The sequence below is a fragment of the Brachycentrus maculatus genome, unplaced genomic scaffold (assembly GCF_059751285.1).
Source record: "Brachycentrus maculatus isolate JH-2025_06_01 unplaced genomic scaffold, ASM5975128v1 h1tg000326l, whole genome shotgun sequence".
NCBI classification, from domain to species: Eukaryota; Metazoa; Arthropoda; class Insecta; order Trichoptera; family Brachycentridae; genus Brachycentrus; species Brachycentrus maculatus.
The window spans coordinates 2,096,779-2,121,442 of NW_028281075.1; the positions used below are offsets into that span (position 1 = coordinate 2,096,779).

Genomic DNA, 24,664 nt, shown 5'->3' on the forward strand with positions numbered 1-24,664 from the left:
ATCTTTGATGAGGTGTCAAAAATAATATGAAAGTAACTCCTGTAATTGGAGATAATCCAGATTTTGTGAACAAGTATTTGGACACACTCAAAATGTTGTAAATAATAATTAGCTTCTTTCACTTTTCAATCTCATTACTAAGTCCATTCATTTTTCTTTTTGAAAAATAATACAGTTGCTGATTTGATATTATTTATACAAAATATAATGAAACTTTCCCCGTTTTATCTTGAGACACCGTAATGAATGATAAAACGAAATTAATTGGGTAAAAAAAAAACTTTATTTAATATTACAATGATAGCTAATATCACATTTTCGACTTGTACAAATTAATACTTATTGTAGTACTGACAAAAAAATATGGCAAACATTTTACCAATTGTATTGCAAATTGATGAAGTAAAAATATGCCTAAAAATATTAATAGTATTCAAGTTTTCAATACTGATTTATAGTCGTATTTGAAAAATATTATACAGTATTTTGTGCATAAGGTGGGTCAGAGTTAGTTCCCAAATAAAAAGCTCCCCTCGAACTGAAAAATAACAAAATAAAATATTACATTATGCTTGATGTATGAATTTTTTGTACGTATTTACATTTTTTTCGTATATCATCCAAGATTACAGCAATGACTAAAATATAAATTTTTCAAATTGATAACTCATTATTCTTGAATAATAATTATTCGTTAAATATTAACAGTATTCTGAATCCTTCATTTTCTGACTGTTTTTTGTTGTTATGCTAAAAATAAATCGTTAATTGCATCTCTAGAAAGTGATCATTGCATCAATACTTTTTGATTATTAAAAATTAAACACTTGTATCAGACCACTAATAGATTTTTAATTCACACGACTAGTTTCGAAGACTATAGATGCTTTCATCGACGGGTGATCACAAAAACATATTTTTTTTAATAATCAACACGTCATTCCGCAAAGTTAATGCCAAATCAGTAAATAATATCAGTACTTTTTATTCGAATTGGTCTGACTTTATTTTTTTGATAAACTAGTTTTAATTTATTGATATATCATATTCATATACTAATGCAATTATTGAAAGCAGTGCCCCGTGAAATTGAATATAATGCACTTTTGTTTACAGACCTACCCTTTTCTAAGGGAGGTAGAACCTATATATGCAAATATTTTTACCATTATTGTCGGTATTTATTAATAATTTATTCTGAACAACTGATACTTTTATTAGTTAATTTATTTGTATTACCTAGAGGACGCAGCGGCGCCCATATAAGCCGTCTCTTCGTCGTCACAAGGTGCCATTATGCATCTCCTCGATGGGAACCCTTTAGGGTTGGTTACAGACTCCGAGTAAAGTTTCCAAGCTCGCTTGTGACTGCAAGCCACTGGGAAAATATATATAAACAATTATTTAAATATAGATAGGTACAGAAAAATTACAATAAAAACATTATAGCCAGACTAGTCGAATTAATATTATAAGATATTGTTTAATTACGGTTTTATTTTGTCAAAATATTGTGGTCCAGCTGTAATATAGTTATATTGAAAAGAAAATAAACGGAACGCTTTGACGTCAGTATAATTATTGCTATGATAAATATTCAAGCAGAGAGGCCATTAAAATTTTTCCACATCGTAGAAAATAAACAGGGGATCAAATAATAATAAAAAAGGATGATATGTATTTTGAAAAACTCTTCTTACCTTTATACGCACCCAATGGTGAATAAGGCACCGCATCGAATCAATGCAGTCTTAAGTTGATCGTTAATTACATGATTACAAAGTGATCTATGCGGCTTTTCGGGTATCAGTAAAAAATATTTAATTTTGATCAAAGTTCGTTAGATAAGCATTATCGATAAAATTAAGAAAGGTGTGTTGAGTTTGTTTGGACACGTGGAACGTTTAAGTGAGGAAAGCACGGTCAAACAAATTTATGAGGCAAATGTAGTTGGAAAAAAAGCAGAGGAAGACCGAGAAAAATTGGCACAATCAGGTAATATATAACGTCATAAATAAAAAATCGACAATTTTCAGTAGTGCATGTTTTCGGAATGCTCAGAAAATGTACAATATCCCATCAAAAGCGGCATATTTTAAACTTAATATTTACCCGCGACAGGGCAGAAAGTGTTGTTTTTGCATTTTAAAGAAAAGGTATTGTTTAATTTTTTTTTTAATTTACTAAATATTTTTCAAATGGAGAAAAAACCTTCAGGTTTTACCTAAAAAGATCTGTTGCGCAGTAAAAAGTTCAGTTAGTGGCTTGATACTTATTTTAAATACATTGTGTTATATTTTTAAACTTTAAAAACGTTCTCCTGAAAAATCTTTTTTTTTATTTATGACGTTCTTGAAAGGAGTGAGCGATATGTAGGTATTGGATTATTACTGACAACCAATATTTTAATGACGTGTATTTTATTGTATTGTAGCGTGAGTGCAAAACTGCAATTAGTGCAGAAACATTTGTATTTCTCCATTGATTTTTCAAACGATAATTTTTATAAAAGAACCTTAATCAACATGTATTTTAAAAATAAAATATTCCGCCTGTAATGATTTTATTAACACCTAAAGCCCGATGCCCTCAAACAAAACGCGCCCAGCGGTGGTGGGTCTGATCTGACCCAGTACAGAAATCGCCTTTTAGGCGTTTTTGCGGTATCCTCTCTTAAAGTCTCTTAAAGAGTTTAGAATAAGCTCGTATATATTATTTGAATAAATCTTGAAATGATATTTCTAAACATTTTACGTAACTATCGGTTCGAAGGGTAAATTTTGAAAGTTATGAAATATCAAGCTCGCATAAATGCATCGGTGAATATTGGCAATCAGTTCATTTCACAAACTCTGTCAAATGCATTTCCGTTTAATGATGGTTCACTGCCGGCAAACCTGTTCGGCATATTGCCAGATTCCTGAAAAGTGCTCTTTTATAAACGCCCCATGAAAACACACAACTCTTCCTCCCTAACAGACAAATATAATACCCCATATCGGATTTCGACCGGTAACCGGGTCAGGCGATAAATATCCTAAATTTATTACACAAGGACTGTTCAAATTCGATAGTTTCGTGTGTTTACATAATCAATTTATCTATACATACATTCAGTTTAACAAACCAACGCCAACGCTAACGTAATCACCCCCTGTTTGCACTCTAATGCCTCGTTATACACTGTGATATTGGATATATAAAGGTTTCTTAATTAAAATACGGCATATATCATATACGAGTATACGACATATTCGCTAGTCATTTCCTCTTAAGGAGAAGTTCCATATAAACCATAATAAACCCTCAGAAAGAAGATCCAATCTCATCGAATTAAATATAAATATTGTGTAAAGTACGGAAAATATTGCAATTCCTAGTCGAAGATAGACCAGCATCGTGGTCTATCGTGGTCAATCTACAACAGATTGTAGATGCTTGGTTGCAAAACTGGTGTCACAGGTTCGATTCTGTGGAATGAATTAAGTATGATGTATTTTTCTTATTTTTCTCATCTTCTATACAGATTAATTCCTTTTTAGAAGCGTTAACCCCTACTTTAAGAGGCTTGTCTGCAGGTTGGATAGCAAGGATAAAGAAGGTAAATGTGAAAAATACATCACTGACACCCTGACCAATTGAAAATAAATCCTTTTTGAATTCATTTTGCAATTGCCGGGTTCGAGCCCGCGACGCCAGTTTTGCAGTCGAGCGTCTACCCAACAACGCCACTGCGCCGGTCGAAAATGAAATGAAAAGAAAATGGTAGCCCAGTGTTTAACGCGCATTTCACATTGGAACTTGCTCAAGTGATTATTTCATTGCCGTATAACGTTTTACTTAATAAGAGCAATAATGCTCTAAATAAAGTTCATCAACTCGTATGATTTATCAAAACCTCGTGTTCTCTAACTATTATAGAATACCAACCAGGTATCTACCTTCCGACCAGCTAGAAGCTAGGGGCATCGTCAAGATCGTAACTGTTATTTAAAAAATAAATTAAGCTGAAATCAATCGATGTAATCAAAACAAAAAATCCACGCTTGTACATAGAATCAAACCTCTTTACATAATGTACAAGTAACGGTTTGTGTACCTATTAAATTAAATTGCTCCCTTTGTGAACTCATATTAAAGAGCTATAAAACAAATAGTCCAAAGAATAAGTGAGATTAAGAGTCAGATTTATATTACCTACTATTCTCAGTCACGAAATACGATATTAAACTGAAATTTGAATAAAAACCTCACAAGATTTACCCATTCGTCGCACAAGTGATAAATAATGCGAAGGAAAGGTGACACCCAGTAAATCGGTTTACCAGATCATTTGTGACTTTGTGAGGTGAGAAATGAGCGAAGGGGGGGCGGTGATTAATTACGGTAAACGACTTCTAGCACAATGAACATTATCGTGTTAATAATGAAAATATTTTTTTAACCATGTTTTCAAATACGACTGATACTAATAGATACAAATATGAAGTTTTAAAATTGGGAATATCTTTTGAGGTTAATTTTCAATTGATAAAAAAAAATCTTCAATAAAAAATTGTAAAAACACGAAAATTGTTAGTAAAATACTTCTTCACTTCAAACTCTTATACGCACCCGATAGTGCATAGGACACTGCATCATATAAACGCAGTGTAATCTTGATCGTTAACACACGAAGGAAAGGTGATCAGCCCTCCGCTTCATATACCAGTCAGGTACCAACATTGAATAAATATTAATGTGAAAAAATCACTTATATTTATTTAACCCCCCCTAGGAATCGAGCCTGGGACCTCCAGAACGGTAGCCGAGCGTGCTGACCATTACAGTACGGAGGCGGATAATGGTTAGACATAATAAACTAGGTGTTTTACCTAACTTTTCCAGGATCCCCTTTTTTATTAGGTCCAGCGGCATGCAGCCCGGCTGGTTAGTGAGCCCCCAGTTAGGGTAGAAATCCACGTGTCCTATAGGGGTGGGGTACCCGAACACCCCCGAGTTGGTGTGGATCACGTCCACGAAGATGGCGTCTCCTGGGTTCAGGTGGCCCTTACTACCCTTGAGATTGTACAGTGGGAAAGCTGGATCTAAACCTAAAAATAAAACTACATTCGGATACAATGCATAATTAATCAATTGAATTAGTAATTTTGTTTCACATTTTCAATAAATTTCACTACTTAGTTAAAAAAAAGTACTTTGCAAGAGGACTGTCAGGAAGCCTAGATGCTTCTGTATCAGATCTGGGTATGCGATGGGACAGCTTTCAATATACAATGAAATTTCAATATATGTATTCTCGCCATCGGTGAGAAAGAAAGTAATTAAAAAAAACACACACATTTTCATTAATAATTTTAATTACAAAAAAAAGACTTTTACTTCCAGTCTTCATTTTATTTTAATTTTAAACCCAAAAATATGATTCTTGTTTGCTCTTTTAATGAGCCATCATCGTCAGATCCTTATCCACGAAGGTTTTTCTTTATTTGGGAATATTAAGGAAAACAAAAAATCATTATTTTCCAGGCCTGAGCGTCGGCAAGAACGTATACAGTATAAATTAATATTCAGACGTGATTATGAGAGGTGAAAAAGATAAACAAACTAAAATGGACTGAAAAAACAATTTCGCCTCACCATAGAACCTTATTCTACGGCTAACTAATGATTGTAGTAATAACTAATTAAGGCCTTATACAATTCATTAAGCGTTCAGCTGCGCCGAGACTCGGTCATTACTTCACGCCCGATTTTTTTTAGAATACATTGTTTAATTATATTGGATTATTTGTTCTTGTTTTTTTAGAATATACATAAGTATATGCATATAGAAAAAATATTTTAACAATTATTTTTTATCTCTTTACAATTTTTAATAGTTTTTAATATTTCAATAACTCTTTTCTTTTCAATAATTTTTTTTAAAAAATCGAAAAAAATTTATTATTTCATGTTTTAAGAAAAAATATATATTACGTCATCGTTACTTGGGTTCAAAGAAAATTAAGTTGCGATTTAATGTATGCTGAGCCTTAATGATTGAAGTAAAATAAAAATTATAAAAGTTAAATGTTTCCTTCTTCAACGTTTGGATTATTTGTTTCTATTTTGCAATTATTACAATTAGAGATGAGAATACAAGAATTCTTTTAGCAAATACGGATCGAACACAAGTAGGAAGCAATGCAGCTATGGTCGCAGACCTGTACAGAATAAACCTCCCCCGAAAGAAAATCTCGAACAATGGACAAAAAACGCATGAAAAACAATCAGCCCAGTCCTAGTAAATCTCTACCGTTCGACTGAAACAAAGACCAGTACAGCAGTGTACATTTCTTTGTTCTGTTCTGCACTAAATTCTGGATATACGCTTAATAAATCTGAGCTTTAAAGACGAAACCCACTAAGAGATACGACTACAGTTTATCTTTGTGCATTTTTATGTGCCATGTACAAAGGGCTTAAATGACGTTTTAAGTTTTAGAAACAAGAATATTAGTTTATTTACATCTACATATATAAAGATGAATAAAAGCCGTTTTTCTATTTTTTACTATTATTATAAAATCGTTCGTTTATACACGGATATAAAATCCGCCCTTCCAGCTTCGCTTTTGAAATAATAAATGTTTTCGATATTTTTCATTTTGCCAAAATAAAACATTTTCTCACCATAGAAAAAACACGAGAAATGAGTATAAAATTAATTTAATACTGAATCTTTTTCAATTGACTAATTTAAAACAAAACAATAAGAAAGAAAAAAAATCAGGAAACAAAATTTCGATAGTTTATGCCTAATTTGTATGGATAATTTTTTTAGCATACGTATATGTAAATACATAAAATAAATATGACACCGAACGCAGAACACGGATTATGTTAATTTTGATTGAATAATAAATCTACTTGATATGATTTGACTATACTAGCAGTACGCAGTTTTACCAGATAATGAAAAAAATATTCAATTGTGATAAATCTCAAAAACCTCATACAACGACAGACGTTATCGAGTGTTTTTGTTCTTTATCGTACATCTACATTATAACCGAGGGTTGGGTTATAATATACGCGGTAATATAATTTTGAATAGACGTTTGAAAGGTTGAGAAATATAAGCTATATTTATTTGACATTTACCTTTAAGGGAAAGGTCGTGAAGACGAAATGTCACGTCCTAATTTGAAACTTTGCGTATCAGAATGAGTTTGTATTGGTACTCGTAAATAAATGTGGTGTAACATGGAAAGGTACACAAAAAATCGTATAAAAGAGAATGGAAAACGTACGAAGGTTCCTTCTAACGAAAAAAAGTTAATTCACAATACAATATATAACTGCATAAAAAAAGTATTCACTCCATTTGTATTATGTTTAAATAAAGTGTATCAAAATATAGCCGAATACAGCAATTCATTCCTAAAAATATTATTAATATGTGTATATATATATATATATATATATATATATATATATATATATATATATATATATATATATATATATATATATATATATATATGTATATAATGATTAAGGAAACACTTGTTTTTATTCCACTTAAGTTTATTAATGACTACTAGTTTCGGAAGCTAAACTTCCATCGTCAGGTCTGAAAAACACGGGTTCAATAACTGAAAATATTTAGAAAATCTTACCCTCCCATATCCAACCTGCATATTATACAAATAATAATTTACATATAATCCTCGATAACTCAAAATCAAAAATTTCATTTGGAGATTGTGATAAAAAATATATAGGCCAAACCGCGAGAAATTTAAAGATTACAATTAAAGAACATCGTGGTGGTCTTGTTAGTAATTAGTTTTCGGAATTCGCAAATCACACAATTGATACAAATCACTCATTCCAGTCTCATAAACTAAAATTATTACACCTAGTACCACACAAAAGCCAAATTATGAATAACTTTAGAAAATTCTAATAAAAAATTAATAAACAATATGTTGTTTCCAAATTCTTCACCATTGCTTTCCACATTTCCTTTATTTTCAAACTCCACCCCCTTGGCTAACCCCCCTCCCTATTACTTACCCCTCTCCGTATTTATAGAACAGATAATTATTTATTATGTTTCAGTTTACATTTAGACCTGAAGATGGAAGCATAGCTTCCGAAACTAGTTGTCATAATAAAATAAACTCAAGTGGTAAAAACAAGTGTTTTTCTTTTACAATTAAAAAGAGCCAATTTTTTTGGTGAATTACCAGTTATCCTTCCAATCCTGTACCCTTTGCTGTTGAGTTCCTTGCCGGTCAGTCCTGCCGCTTCCGCTCCGAGGGAAAAGCCGACGATGTGAAGCGCGCTTGCTTTGATCCCTTGCGAATCCAACCACTGCACGAAGCGTGCTATCACGTGCGAAGCGTGAACGGTGTTGCGCACCGCCGATATGTACCTGACATAAACAATGCTTAATTTTTACATATCGTAGCCATGCAGGAGAATGTGACAAAGCGCATTTTTTTTACAAAAACGTGATTATTGACTATTTGATATCTTACTAGCTGTATATTGCCCTGAAAAAATCCTAAAGCGATTTTAAACTTGGAAGTGTAATATATTGTCTTGTTGTGACTATTGATGTTTATTTTATTGCCAAGCAAAAGTGACTTAAATGGCTCTCCTGAACATTTTACGTTTTGTTAGTTGGTCACTTTTTCACATATATTATACGCGCTAAGATTGTCAGAAATGAAAACTCTAAGGAGCATATCTGTCAAGAGTCTACGAGATAGAGTAAGGAACAACAGGATACCAGAAATATGCGAGATCGTTAGGTGAGGAAGACATCGAAGAAGACAATGGTATGCGCATGTGAGGAGAATAGAACCGTCCAGACTCCCTTACATTGCGGCCAACCCCAAGGTAGACGACTCCCGGACAAACCACCAAAGAGATGGATTTACAGCTGGGAATCGACATCGCAGGAGGCTAATACCTCTTAGAAACAGGCACTAGGTCTACACCAATCAGGACCCCAAGATGTTTTATAACAAATTTATGATAAACTTAATTGGGTTAATCATAAATTTGTTGCCAAACGGGGAAAAATCGTTAAGAGCCACTGAATTATATTTATTTAGTGTAATTTTAATGGTAGGTTTTTCGGTGACGTCATAGTTATTTTAAACCTATATTATTTAGGGTTGCTTTGATTATATTTGCATAAATTTTCTACGAACTTTCAACCTTGGTAAAATTTAATACCACCTTTATACTTACATAAATAATAACATTCTGATATTATATTCATAATATAAGGGAACTTAAAAAGCGAGTAATTTTAATTTTATGCAAAGTAAAGTATCTAAAAATATATTGTTTCATATATATGTAAATCGTTCAAGTTAACCTTTTTATAAAATTTTTTTATTTTTTATTATTAGATTAAAACCAATATTTTTAGCTTTTCCACTTTTTTATTTGACCAGCGACCGGGTTTCGTCGTTACCGACATCATCAGACCAGTCTGATGATGTCGGTAAAGACGAAACCCGGTCGCTGGTCAAATAAAAAAGTGGAAAAGCTAAAAATATTGGTTTTAATCTAATAATAAATTAAAAATGCAATTTCATCACGAAGTGTCAGTGGATAATATAAATCTTTTTATAAAAATTTATATTATAATGTAAAAATTCTCATTACGTGAAATAAATTAGGAGGACATAAATTTAAATGATTTATGTAGGTATTCAGTATACAATTTATCACCGAAACATTAGAGGTATGGGGAGACGAAAATAAACGAATCTGTACACGGTATTGGAATTTTTTGAAAATGCTTCACGAAATTGAAAATTCTGTTTCGGATTAAAGGAAATTAATCGACGCCGACGCCATGTCATCAAGAATTCTGTTGAACATTGAGAATGTATTTTTTCTTGTTGGGCTCATACAGATTAAAATAAAGTAGGCAGTCATTTCCCCATTCATAGGGTAGCGCAATAATCTCATTAGTTATCACACTAGTAGACTTATGGAACATGTCGCCACTTAGTTTGGACGGGCGTCAACCACTGACGGTTCGTCGGCAGTTTTCGTCTAAAGATGCAAAGAAAGCTGGCAGTCGACTGAAGAGCCTGGATATGCAGTTTGTGGAATCTATATGCTCCATAGGGGGCGAGCATTACGCTTATTGTAATTTTAATGTTTAAATCCTGAACGCAAGATGATTGATCTTATACATTAGATTAAAATCCCGAGTAATAAATCGATTATTATTTAGAAGAAACGCTGTTTTCTTGCTTAACTTAACGAGAATAGAATCCGAGGGCACATGTATGTCGATCTTATTTAGTAAAGAAATAAGATAATTAGCATCTTATTGCTGTATTTTCTTAATTAAAGCATTTAACACGAAAGCACTCAGTATTGCTTATACTCGTAATACCGCCAGATTTTCGAAAAACTGGACTATTTCATTCAACTATTGTTTCTGTTAGTACGCAAGGTCCAATCTGTCTGAGTGGTAACAATAGTTTAAAGGAACATACTCTATTCAGGCAAGCATGGCACTGTAGAAATGTGTATTTTTCAATTGTTTTCATATACAAATTGAAATGGAAGAAAAATATTATCCCACACCCAAATGGAGACACGCAATTGTTGGATAACTGAAAGTAACGAATATATATAGTAGGTACAAACTTACACGAGAAATTTAATACGGTGAGATTTAATATTGAATAGTAGATACTTGTTGAAATTCATATCTAAAAAGTTAATACCCAAAAACTGAAATAATTGTTATTCTTGAAATCCTATTTACGTATTACGATGTAATTCAAAATTCATACAGAAATCGTTGAAGACTTTGATTAAATAAACATATTTCTTCGTTTTAATTTGTTCGAATCTATTTTATGGCTACTAATGACGTTGTTTTATATTTTTAATTTGTTTGGTTTGTTGACTCGACGAAAAGCACAAAAGCTAATTGTTTATATTATGTTAACTACCGCAAAGCATTCAAACGGAATTGTATTTACGTAAGCTCAAACGTATAAAACACAAACATATTTACTCAGCAATACAAACTAAGTAGGTACTTATGTTAAGTTCTCTGGAAGCGTCAACCGGATTGTCAATTTTTCCGTGAATGTTTCTCATCGATGCGAAAACTTTATTACGAAAAAGTAACGACAGGGACAATTGAAGCGATTGACATTTGCAGTTTCTCATTTATGGAAAACTTTGCTAATTTTAATTAAAAGTTATATTAATCTTAATCTTTGGTTTTCTCCTTATTTTGTTCGTCGTTGCAGATATCTAATTATGCACGGTTTTGTTAATAAACTAACTTTTCTTATTTTTTTGTATTTAATACACAATAATTTGGTGTTAAAATAAACAGGAAACTTGGTCGTACTTTATTCATCTAAAATGCTTTCTTATTCCGGACACAGCGTCCGAATTCATGGATTATGGAACACGATTTTATTCCAACTACTTATTGGTCCATATCGCAATTTAATATCCCAGAGTTTTGGAATGTAAAATCAAGAGATTTTATGAACATTCAAACACATGAAATATTGAATTCATGTTCTGCGTTAAATCACATAAATAACATTGACAATATGTTATTGGCGATACCTGGCCTGCCCATTCGTACTTTCGAGAGAGTCCTTGAGCCCTTTGAACCCACGATTATTATTTTCATGCAGTGATCCGTGGAATTGAAAATAGGAAGAGGTAATACTCTTATTATTCATGCTCATGATGCATAATACTCACATTCAAACTTGCACACAAAGAACAAAATAAAATCCTCTATGCAAATTTATCATCACAGTAGATTGTTTTTGAAGTACCTGTTTATTCATAAAGGGTATAAATTGCGTCCATATAATTAAAGCAAAACGTAAATTATTCAAAAGACAATTTCATTTTTTTTAAATGCAGGATAAAATATAGGAATTTTATGGTATATACGTACTGCGTGCCAACATAACCCCCTCACATAAAAAAAACACAGACCTATGTCAAGGGCTTTATTGCGTTCCTGCTATTGATACAAAGGTTCAGAAAATAAATTCTCTTTGGGCTGCATAAAATGGATGAAATACCTCCACGTGGTAGAGTACCTGTAAGTTTTTAGCGGATCTGGTTAGCTCGGCTATTTAATATATTGAAAGGCCTGGTGTACTATCTGACGTTCATGTTTTGTATGATATGATTATAGATTATACCATATTGCGCCATACGATGGTAAATCGAATCACGCTCGTCACTTCAGCCATAAAGTGCTCCGAGCGAGTGGGTTCTCAATTCTGTGGCCCAGTTTAACCGTGTAGAGCATATTATATATACATACGTGTTATAATACCTATGAAATAGGTCCCAACTATATTATATCACAATTTTATTCCTTCGTCAATTGAATGTTTTTGTAAAATAATTTTTTTGAGACTTGTCTAAATTTTTCTATTGTTCGATTAAAAAATAAATTCCACTGATGTCATTTTGATGAACAATGTAGTAAAATACAATGTGTTCGTTGATCGGAAATATAAAACACTTATTCCCATTCAAATAAATAAATGAAAAATCTGGACACGTTACACTCATCTATTTACAATATTTACGAATATTCCAAGTAAACCGATAATTTTTATTTTATTTTTTTAATTTTAATTTTAGATTTAAGCAAATTCTTTGAACACTGTGTAACATTTACCACTCTGCTCATTAATTAATGTATACGTAATGTCGAGTCTTCCTCAATGAACTCGTACAACTTGGTGTACAACTTACATAAGCTTGTACGATTGCCCTAGCAACTACTTTAATTATCCCTCTACTACCTACTATTCCTCCTTCATTTCCTTTGGCATAAAGTAGTAATTTTCTTCATCCTAACCCAATTCAACTACGTAATTTATATCCCATAAAGTATATTCCATTCCTCTACCAAAAATCTGGAGCGCAGGACTGATCGTCTTGCCTTCGTGCAATTTATGATTAAGTAGACTCCCCGTCTACCCTATGTTATGCCCTGAGCACCATTTGTGCGGATAGGGGTGAAACAAAGTACAGTATAATTTAATTATTATGATATCACATAGTAATTTAAATCTTACCAGGGTAAGGCGATGAGAACTCCCCAGTCAACCAGAATAACGTTATAGTCTCCGCTAGCGAGGTATGCTGTAATAATTCATTTCAATTCATTAAAAATAATAAAGATGTGATTTCATTAGAATAAGGTGAAACTCTAACTTTTCTGAATAAAATTATAAAGTTTTGATATATTTACACCCAAAGCACCCTTCAGGTAATATTTTACACCAGTGAAGCAATAGGTATTTCTTAAATTAGTACCCAAAGTTACTGAGGTACATCACATGTTTTGCGTTGAGGATATTTTGTTTTGCCAATGTTCAAAATAATATATTTCATTTACGGATTTAACTTACGAGTCTCGGTACCATTATTATCGAGTTAACATCATTAGACTTCATGAACAGAATTTAAAATAGACACATTCACTGTATTATACGGATTGTAGGTACATATTTGTATAAATAGGGTTTCGATTGCCTATATGTTTGTAGTATTTTTAATTAATGTTTTACTTAGTAAATACCACTATTTCTTAAAATCTAATGTGACACCGGTGTTTGAAAATGATGCGGAATGCATCGAAACACGTGTCACAGTAGATTTTAAGAAATAGTGGTATTTACTAAGTAAAACATTAATTAAAAATGGATAGATTTTACCACAAAGTGACTGCCGAATCAATTAATGAAATGTTTGTAGTAATTTATATGTTTGCCAGTAAATCATTAAAAATAATCCCTGTTGTCGTTTTTTGAATATACGAGTAGATGCATAAACATGTAATATTTATCTAAATTTATAAAATTTCAGCAAAAATATTTCAAATTAGAAATGCCAAAAGGGAAAAAATCCGTTTGACGCAAATTACATCAAACGTTATAAAGAGGGTGATTAAGTTGGAAAAAGCCGCATACCGCAAGCGAACAAATTTTATTTTTCGTGAAGGTAGATAAGTCATTAAAAATAATTATTACAACCATATTTATTTTTATAATAACGACTTATTTATTTTTATAAATACGGTGTAATATTACACAATTCGGAAATAAAATAATAAGCCACATGGAAGAAGTTGGACTATGAAATATTAGTTCGTTTACATAAATCAAATAATATTATATTTCGGCATATTTTATAACCAACTAATGGGCAAGGCAAAATTATTAAGAACGACACTTAAAAAGGCGGATAAATTAAAATTCATTAAAAAAAGAAATATCCAATTTAGGCAAAATAATTTATTTCAATACTTATCAACAACTTTTGGTCATGGCTGTCTAATAATTTTTAATACGACTGAATATAAAACTTTAAACAGTACGAGTGAATAGATTTAAAAATAAATAAATTCCGTAGTATTGTATACATTATACATTTTCAGCTTTATATTTAAAGCTTTTTAGCCTTTGATTGTGGGCTTATAGTACTACGGTTATATTTTGCTGCGTGTCGTGTAGACTGAAATCTGTAAACATCACAAAAGTACTCATGAATAAACGTTTGCTGTTAGCCGTAAGCTGTAACGGGATACCTATGTCAACCCTCCATACTGAACAACGAACATACGAATTAAGTACACCTGCGCTCTACATGTGTACAAACAAGCACTAACATTTTTTATTGGCAAAGCACCCAAAATTGAGTGATACATACACTAGTATTGACAATTAACACCTATATTATCTACCTATGTAATGTGCTACACTTACTTGTATGGAAAGAAACACAATCAACATGTATATATATATATATATATATATATATATATATATATATATATATATATATATATATATATATATATATATATATATATATATATATATACATATATGCATATGCATTAAAAAAAATAGCTAACATACAATGGATAGAGAATAAATTTATTAGGTACATATTTTGAAGCCGTACAAGCATACTAATAGGTACATATAATATATGTACCATATAATAGGTCATATAAAAAGTATCGGCGGTTTTTTTGCCACTAGATGATGTTGATGCCCATATTATATCAGGCAACACTCACCCGATGCTTTCAAATGAACATGTGCCAAAAAGGAGAAATTTTAGATTTTTTTTCCAATTCATTGCTTTTGTCAAAAGTTATGCTGATTTAAAATTAATTAAATATCTGAAAAAAATACGCTGTCATGCTTTTTTACTATAAAAAGGTTGCCAAAATTGCCGAAATTTTTGTGAAGTGTACGGTGAGAATGTTTTGAGTAAACGAAGGACCCAGGAGTTGTTTGCTCGACCCCATTCCTGAAATTTCGACGTCAAAGATCCATCTTCCTCTGGTCGGCTAGTCATTGAATAAGTCGATGAAATTTTGAAACTGGTGGTACAAGACTAACATGCATGAAATAGCCACTAAACATCAACCACAGGGCAGTTTGAAATCATTTGAAAAGAGAAGCTACAAAAAGAAGGGCAATGTTTGGGTGCCACATGAATTAACGCAAAGAAATTTTACTGACCGAATTACCATTTGTGAAATGCTGCTTAAACGCAACGAAATCTAACCATTTTTGAAGCGAATCATTTAAGAGCATAAAAAAGTGGGTGAAATAGGAGAATATCAAATGCGTGTGATCATGGTCAAAGGCTGGTGACCTTCCACAAACGACTTCAAAGCCTGGATTATCGGCAAACAATGTTATGTTGAGTTTTTGTTGGGATTGGAAGGGAGTTATCCATTTTGAGTTGTTGTAACCTGGCGAAACCATCAATTCCGTCCTGTACTGTGCACAACTTGACCGTTTGAACAAAGCAATCCAGAAAGAACAACCAGAATTGGCCAACAGAATGGGAGTTGTGCTCCATCATGCCAATGCCGGGCCACACGCATCTTTGATGACTCTGAACTAATTGATGGTACTTGGTTAGAAAGTTTTGATGCATTCACCGTATAGCCCGGATCTTGCACTTGTCTAATTACTACTTGTTTCGGGTCTCTAAAAAAAATTATTGATGGTTGAAAATTGGACGACCGAAGAGCCGCTGAAAATCACTTGGCCAAGTTTTTCGACGATAAATTACAGAAGTTCTATTCCGATTGAATTATGAAGCTACCCGAAAAATGCCAAAAGTTCACAAATAAAAGTGGTCAATACTTGATTAAATTTGATTTTCAATAAGGAAAATTTTGGTTAAAAAATGTACCAAAAATTCGACGAGAATTTTTATATGTGCCAATAGTTAATAATGAAATCTGACGGGTGCTAGAGGCCTATATTTATTCATTATTTCCTTTGATCCCTTTCCTTTCGATTTTCGATAACACTCGTTACAAGCAATAATGCCGGAAAGCTGATAATCTAATTAAAAAATAAAATAAGTAACTAACTTGTATTATTAAAAGTTTTAATTATAGTTGAGTGAATTTTGTATTACCACTCTCAGTTAACTTTGAATTAGTCTATAATTCACGCGATGCATTTCAACAAGAGCAGTTAAACTAACTTCAGATTTCAATTCGAACTTTCACTGCGCATATTCAATTGCCCTTACATCAAAATATTTAGTTCGTAAACCTTTTTAATAGAGTAGGTACTCAGTTGCATGATAAACTTCAAAAGCTTTTTCCCGGGCAATAAGCGAGAATTTCCAACAAATTTTCATGTTACATACAATAATACCTAGAAATAACCTTATTACAAATAAAGCTGGTAATTCGTTCCCTTAGGTTGTAATAAAAAATTCCATAAGAAACAAACAGCATGGATTTTATTAATTTTTCAAACCCCCCGAAAATCACTTAAAATCCGATGCCGCTGTCGAGGCGCGCCTTTTTCGTGGATGAAAATACTTTCGAAAAAAACTACATATTCAATGTAAAACTCGTAAAGAAATTTGTTTTAAAAAATATATTGCGAAAAAACCAAACCATTTCTGATACTCGCACCGCTTTCTCCAGGGGCGTGCTCTGTGAATCCATGCAAGTACATAATAGTCTTTCGGTTTGAATCCAAATTTGTGTCCCAGTCGAGATCTCTCGACATGAATAATTGTTCTTCGTTAATGGGATTCTCCCTAAAATATGAGAGGTAATCATGTTATGATGTTACAGTAAAAAGTAGACTCGTAAAAAAATTACCTATCCATATCGCTCACTCCTTTCAAGAACGTCATAAATCAAAAATCGTCAATTTTCAGTCGTGCATGTTCCGGAATGCCCAGAAAATGTACTATATCCCAGCAAAACAGGCATATTTTTAACTTAATATTTACGCGCTACAGGGCAGAAAGTGTTGTTTTTACATTTTGAAGATTGTTTAATTATTTTTTTAAATATACGAAATATTTTTCAAATGAAGAAAAAACCTTCAGGTTTTACCTAAAAAGATCTGCTGCACAGTAAAAAGTTCAATAAGTGGCTTAATATTTTTTTTAAAACGTTGTATTATAATTTTAAACTTTAAAAACGTTCTAAAAAATCAAGTTTTTTGATTTACAATGTTCTTGAAAGGAGTGAGCGATATATCGCTCACTCCTTTCAAGAACGTCATAAATCAAAATACTTGATTTTGCAGGAGAACGTTTTTAGAGTTTAAAAATATAATACAATGTATTAAAAATAAATATCAAGCCACTTATTGAACTTTTTACTGTGCAACAGATCTTTTTAGATAAAACCTGAAGATTTTTTCTCCATTTGAAAAATATTTTGGATTTTTAAAAAAATAATAAAACAATACCTTTTCTTCAAAATGCAAAAATAACACTTTCTGTCCTGTAGCGGGTAAATATAAAGTTAAAAATATGCCTCTTTTATTGGGATATAGTACATTTTCTGGGCAATCCGAAAACATGCACAACTTAAAATTGACGATTTTTGATTTATGACGTTCTTGAAAGGAGTGAGCGATATGTGAGAATATGTTTAAATTGGGTGAAAACAGAAAATAATATTTATTATGTAATTTTGACCGAAATGTCCGAGGCATCGGTGGTTCAGTGGTAGAATGCTCGCCTGCCACGCGGGCGGCCCGGGTTCGATTCCCGGCCGATGCATACATTTTTTGTTTTTGTTTTATTTACCTTAAAAAATTACCTTTTTAAAAAAATATATGAATGTTTCTTTTATTGACAAATAACAAACCTTGTGTACAATAGAAAACGTATATCCTTGTCATCATCAATGGGACAGCATTTAAAACAATTTCCCTTTGGCAGTAAATGAATTTTTATTGGTGCAAAGGCTAGGAAATAAAAAAAAAACATATTAATGAAATCAATTCTATTGTAGCACAATAAAATAATTTTATCATCAATAAACAATTAAATAAATAAACGAATAATATTTATAGAGATGGATATTATATAATTAATAATAATAATAAATAATAATAATTAATAAGTGATTTAATTAAAGTTCAAGTGTAATTATTTTATTGTAAAACCTTTATACTGTAAATTATTATTGTATCTCTTGTATGTAATGTATATAATCTAATAATTAAAAAAAATAAAGAAAAATTATGAAAAAATAATAATAAAAATAAATAAATAAATAAATGTATTAACATGTTAATATTTCGGCTCAACACAGGCCATGCCTAAAGACATATAGTAAATGTATCTATGAAATAAATTAAATAAAAAAATAAAATAAAATACCTGCAAAGGATAGCATTATTATTTAAGAGAAAAATAAAATGGAAATAATATACTCCATATAAATAATTATTCATAAAATAAAAAAAGAATATTCCCGTACCGGGAATCGAACCCGAGCCTCCTGGGTGAAAGCCAGGTATCCTAGCCACTAGACCATACGGGACACACCTAGAGCTTCAAATATAGTACATATATATGACCTGACACAGATTCTCATTATTTCTACATAAAAATGTACATACATACTATATTCATATTTTATTATAATCTTTGCATCTTAGCAAAATATGTGTATGGTATATAAGATATAATATATAGATATAACGATCAGAAAACGGCGAACGGGGATTTAAAAAATGATTATTGTCATTACTGATATGTATTTCGTTCTTTAAAATGAATTATTTGTTACTGTTTATGTTATCAAATACATTTTTTTGATGGTTGATTATATTCACTAATTTTGATAATAATTTTTCATTATTTTTCATGTACTATATAGTAGTATACGAATTAAATTATAAATTAATGGAAATGAAAAATTAACTTACAACATTTTGAGTGTGTCCAAATACTTGTTCACAAAATCTGGATTATCTCCAATTACAGGAGTTATTTTCATATTATTTTTTGACATCTCATCAAAGATGAAGAAGAATATGGAAGTCTGGGCATTTACGGGGCTTACGACCGTCATAGGCTGGTTTGAGTGATCACTTTACACACGTGTAACATTCACCAATTCTACCCATTATTGACAACCACACTACTCAAATTCTTGGAAGTTCTATATATATATGAACCAATTTAGAAACCTTGTTCATGAATCACTAAAACTTCACTAGAGACATCTATTGGTGAGATGTAAAGAAGCTTTTTATTAAGCAGAAACTCTTATATTAGTATGTGAGATCCGAATCCCGGATTATAATGGGTAGAATTGGTGAATGTTACACGTGTGTAAAGTGATCACTCAAACCAGCCTATGACGGTCGTAAGCCCCGTAAATGCCCAGACTTCCATATTCTTCTTCATCTTTGATGAGATGTCAAAAAATAATATAAAAATTAACTTACTAACTAACCATCACGCCGTTTTCCCACAGGGGTAGACAGAGAGAATAGAACGCTATACCACCCTGACTTTGCAAACATTCTTCGCCTCTTCTACATGCATGCACCTCCTCATACACACCCGACGATTATTTCGACTCATGACCCGACCGCTTTCATGTAACCTATCATGCAGATTCTCCCGGTCTTCATCTGCTGCTTTTTTCAACTACATTCGCCTCGTAAATTTGTTTTACCGTTCCTTCCTCACTCATTTGTTCCACATTTCCAAACCATCTCAACACACGTGTCTTAATCTTTGAAATAAGGAATGAATGCAAAGCTGAGATTATATTGATAATGCTTATCTCAGCTTTGCTTTCTTTCCATATTTCACCATTCGATCATCTCTCATACATCGTTTTGCTGTACATTCGTCTGAGGGATCGTACTTGGACTGCATTCATTCTACTTTCATCCTTCTTTTGCCAACTCCATTCTTCCAGTTCCATACATTGCAAATGATAATGGCGTAATACTAGTAATAATGAATTAATGAAGCAATAATTCTTCATCGGACCGTAAATCACAGTTATTTTTTCGCTGGAAATACGAGTGAGCTCATTTTCCACTTATATAAATAAAAACTTTAAAAAAAAAAACATTATTATACATTGACTTATAATATTTATCGTACAACGATACGTAAAATCTAGGTAAAAACCTGAAAAAAACTGTAGCGTACCACGGACTATATGTATGTATTAGCCAAAATTCCAAATGCATAGAAGATTTCTATATCTATAAAAAAAGCAATATTCAATAATGAGCAGAATGGTGAACGTTACACAATCGTATAAAGTGATCACTTAAGCAGGCCAGGTCAATCATGGGTAGAACCCATGATTGAGAATGTTTTTTTACTCATTTTTGAGTAGTGTGGTTGTCAACCATGGGTAGAATTGGTGAATGTTACACATGTGTAAAGTGATCACTTAAATTAGCCTATGACGGTTGTAAGCCCTGTTAATGTCCGGACTTCCATATTCTTCTTCATCAATGTTGCGATGTCAAAAAAAAATGTAAAAAAATAACTCCTGTAATTGGAGATAATCCAGATTTGTGAACAAGTATTTGGACACACTCAAAATGTTGTAAATAATTTTATTAATTTCAATCATTAAAGGAAATGAAAAACGTTTAACAATTATTTGCCATTTACTTAGCATCCATTTGAAAAACCTATCTACTTTCTGAAGGAGTTTAACAAATACTTATACATTCTTTTAATATCTAGTCACATGTCATAAAATTTATAAAATTTTTGATATTTGACATGCAAGAAGTTTTACATCACAGAATTACGATTTGAATTTTGGCGACATTTAGAATTTTAAAAAATCGGCAACATTCGATAAAATTAAGAAAGGTTGCGTTGAGATGGTTTGGACATGTGAAACGTATGAGTGAGAAAAGAACAGTTAACAATTTTTATAAGGCAAATGAAGTTGGAAAAAGGAGCAGAAGAAGACCGAGGAAAACTTGGTACAATCAGGTATGCCAAATACTTGAAAGCGGCCGGGTCAGGAATCGAAGAGGCGAAGAATGTTTGCAAAGACAGGGTGGTATGGCGTTCTATTATCTCTGCCTACCCCTGCGTGATGGTTACTTAGTTAGTTAGTCAATTTCATGTCAATTCAGATACACGGAAACTTACCCAATAAAAGCGAAGAAATGTGACAAACGGCCCCTGTAAAAAGGTTGAACATTTTATTTCGTTCAAGTCTCGATACACTTGATATACCGTGTCTTTATCACCGCGAGTTAAATTACTTGGTTGTTTAACAATTTCTGTTTTTTCTTTTAAGAATGTTGCAATTTTCAGCGCGCCGTCGCCGTACGAAATATCTCGGCGTTTCTCAATATTGACATAAAATTGAAAACACCAAGTGATCACTGTTCGTTATTCATATTGATTATAACATTTCCACGTAATTTATTAAAGAAATATTTAGATTAAAAACACTTTTTTTAAAATAATTTTTATCATCACTCTTTCCGAATTTCACACCGGCTGAAGCTGCTTCATCTAGTATATAAAATTGTATCATAGGCCCGTAAGATAGATTTCAGAATGGTTACTTTATAAGTCGATGATCAAGACTGATGTTTATCGGAGCCGGCAAACGTCAAATGAAATGTTCAGCCGGCTACCTATCTGCCCATTCCGATTATTACGAATGTCATTGTTGGAATTTATTGCGGAGGTATCGCGAGAGTGGTGGCGTCGGGTGGAGGGGCGGAAAAGCTCCGAGAGAAGAAAACAAGCGTGTTTCCTGATTCAAGTATCATCTTAAACATCAATTATTCGCGCTGACAGCCCAAGGTCGAAGACATTCGCTCAGTATACATACAGAACTGTGCATCCGTTGCAATTTTTCTCATTATTTTTCAGGGATTTTGTATGCATGCAAGTAGTTATCTGTCTACGAGCAGTTATGCTCGAATAGACTTAATGATTGAAAAATTTACTTAATAGCGATATAAAGAATCGCATGCAAGGAAGCAGGCAGTTTAAAGAAACATATAATATATATATTTACATACAAATATACACACAAATAGTTAAATCTATCGATAGATAACAACGGAATGACTATTTTTACCTTGGATTTTGTTTTACCATGACACTGAGAAAACAGTTGGTGATTTATAAACTAATCCATTGATTACCTTGAATTGATTGGTTCTAGTTTAGGGTTAATGGATTTACGACGGTAAAATAATTATAATTTTAAAATGTCCTTCTTCAGAGTCTCTTACTTGCCTTATGCAGGTCAATTGAAAAAAAATTACCAAGGCAATTTATGCCATTTAGATAAAAGCTAAAAGTTTAACTGTGCCAGTCTTTTGGATTTGATTTTCGAATTCTATTATAATATTCCTCACACAATCTATTTCAAAGTTCAATTTATGTTTCTGATCTTAAAATACACTAAATTACGACATAACAAAGAGTTAATTAATGGCAACATAAAAGTGATTCTTTAATTTTTGCAGTATGCTTTGATAGTAACTATGTATATTTAAAAATAATGGCTTATTTAGTCATAATAGTAGATATAAACTAAAAATTTCACAAAAGCACAGATTAGCATAATAATAATAATAAAAACAAATGAGCATTTATATAGAGCCGTTTTCGTAAAAAAATCGCCTCAAAAAATCTCTAAGGCGCTATTCAATTTACGTATTTTACATTTTTTATACTTCATATTTACGTATACTTATACATAATATATAATTAGGCAAGGTAATCAATGTCTACGGGTAAGAGTGAAAATGAACATTATGATTTAATATGGTTACTATGGATAAGAGATCCGGAAAATTGTGTCTTGAGTATAGACCAGAATTCTGAATAGATCTCAGATTCGAGGGTAATTTGTTCTATGCCGCGAGACTTGCAAAAGTGCCATCAAGTTTGTACTGGGATAACATTTAAGCTCCGATAGTCTGCTAGAATGATAAGTTAAAGGAAGCTACTAGTTTTTGTTGTTATTATATTTCATATTAGAAACCGGTACGAAATGAAAGACAAGCGTGTTTAATTAAAGAACTAAATTTATAATTTCATGATTTTACGACCACTTTTATAATTTTGCCACAAAACCCAAGAGTAACGATTGGAAAGAAAATATACCTATGCAAAGAATACGATGGATTAATGCTAGCAACATAGTGCAGAGTTATTGTCATGCCTCGTGCGAATAAGAAATGCATTTATATTGCGTGCTATCCTGATCCTGATCTTGAGAGACCTAGAGGTAGGTCATTGCGCTTTCGAGGAAAACTTATTAATATGTACATAAAATTACGAGTTAAATTTAAATACCTACCTAGAATAACATAATACAGTATAGTCCTTGAATACCTTGAAAACGAAAGCTCGTTAGTGATACTGAAATATCGTGTTCCTTTCTGACCTGCCTCTCGCCAACTCATTACTCCCATGAGCACGATATTTTACTGCGTAAGAAAATTGCATATTTATTAAATTAAATACACAAAACTGGTATTTTTTCTTTGGGTTATTAGTAATAAACAACATTGGTCAATGTGAAAGAATGACTTGCCCTTAAAATATTAAGCACTACAATTATTATGCCTATATGTAGGTGTAAATGAAATATTTCGGATTTCTCGAAATTTCGAAATTCAATGATTAATTATTGTATCGATTTAACAATGTATTTTTCTATTGTAATCGTTGGACGGGGTCATTCGTAGTGTAAATTAAGATATTTCAGACTATTGTATTTCGGTATATTACAATTCACCGTATTAAATTAAATTTCACCGTATCTTTTCACGTCTAAGTCGAAAAATTCCAGTCTTTTAGAAAAAATAGAATAACTGAAGTTGAAGAAAAATTAATTCCCTAGTAGTTTGATTATTACCATTTCTAATCTTGAACCTACATGTAATTAAAGATATGAGCTATATGATAATCAGTATTTATTTTAAAATACCATTAATCAGGGACGGGAAACCTGTGTACCTTAAGGCTGCATTGCATCTCGGGTGATCTGATACGGACTTTTGCCTTGTGCCAATAAAAAAATACATAAATTTTAACATATTTTAATATGTTTTCATTTAAATATACAGCTTTCGTATGTTAATGTCCGCAACTCGAAAAGCAGTTGATGAATTGACTTGAATTTTTTACGTTAAGTTGAATGTGACCTTTAGAAATGAAAAGGTTCAATATCTCTGCCATTGACCAATGAATACTGGAAAAAAATTGACACATTCAATGAATGCAATTAAGAATGACAGAAAACTTGCTTTAGCCACATTGATCACCACCAAAATGTTATTTTGTTGATGAT

General features: G+C 31.9%; 2 protein-coding genes and 2 non-coding genes across 4 annotated transcripts in view; 2 read left to right on the forward strand and 2 right to left on the reverse strand.

The window, feature by feature from the left end:
• LOC148304255 (uncharacterized) overlaps positions 1–24,664 on the forward strand; it is a 74,874-nt gene that overhangs the window by 31,104 nt on the left and 19,106 nt on the right. The gene's annotated exons all lie outside the window — the stretch shown is intronic.
• LOC148304262 (lipase member H-B) overlaps positions 1,236–24,664 on the reverse strand; it is a 29,025-nt gene continuing 5,596 nt past the window's right edge. The window contains exons 2-6 of the mRNA XM_088268581.1: positions 16,985–17,130; positions 13,113–13,179; positions 8,238–8,425; positions 4,875–5,093; positions 1,236–1,378 (exon numbers count right to left, since the gene is read on the reverse strand). Of these exons, the coding sequence (XP_088124707.1) occupies positions 1,236–1,378; positions 4,875–5,093; positions 8,238–8,425; positions 13,113–13,179; positions 16,985–17,130 (763 nt within the window). The remainder of the gene's footprint in view (positions 1,379–4,874; positions 5,094–8,237; positions 8,426–13,112; positions 13,180–16,984; positions 17,131–24,664) is intronic.
• Positions 18,041–18,111, forward strand: TRNAG-GCC (transfer RNA glycine (anticodon GCC)). Its single transcript has one exon. It is a non-coding gene; the product is annotated as a tRNA-Gly (tRNA).
• Positions 18,809–18,880, reverse strand: TRNAE-UUC (transfer RNA glutamic acid (anticodon UUC)). Its single transcript has one exon. It is a non-coding gene; the product is annotated as a tRNA-Glu (tRNA).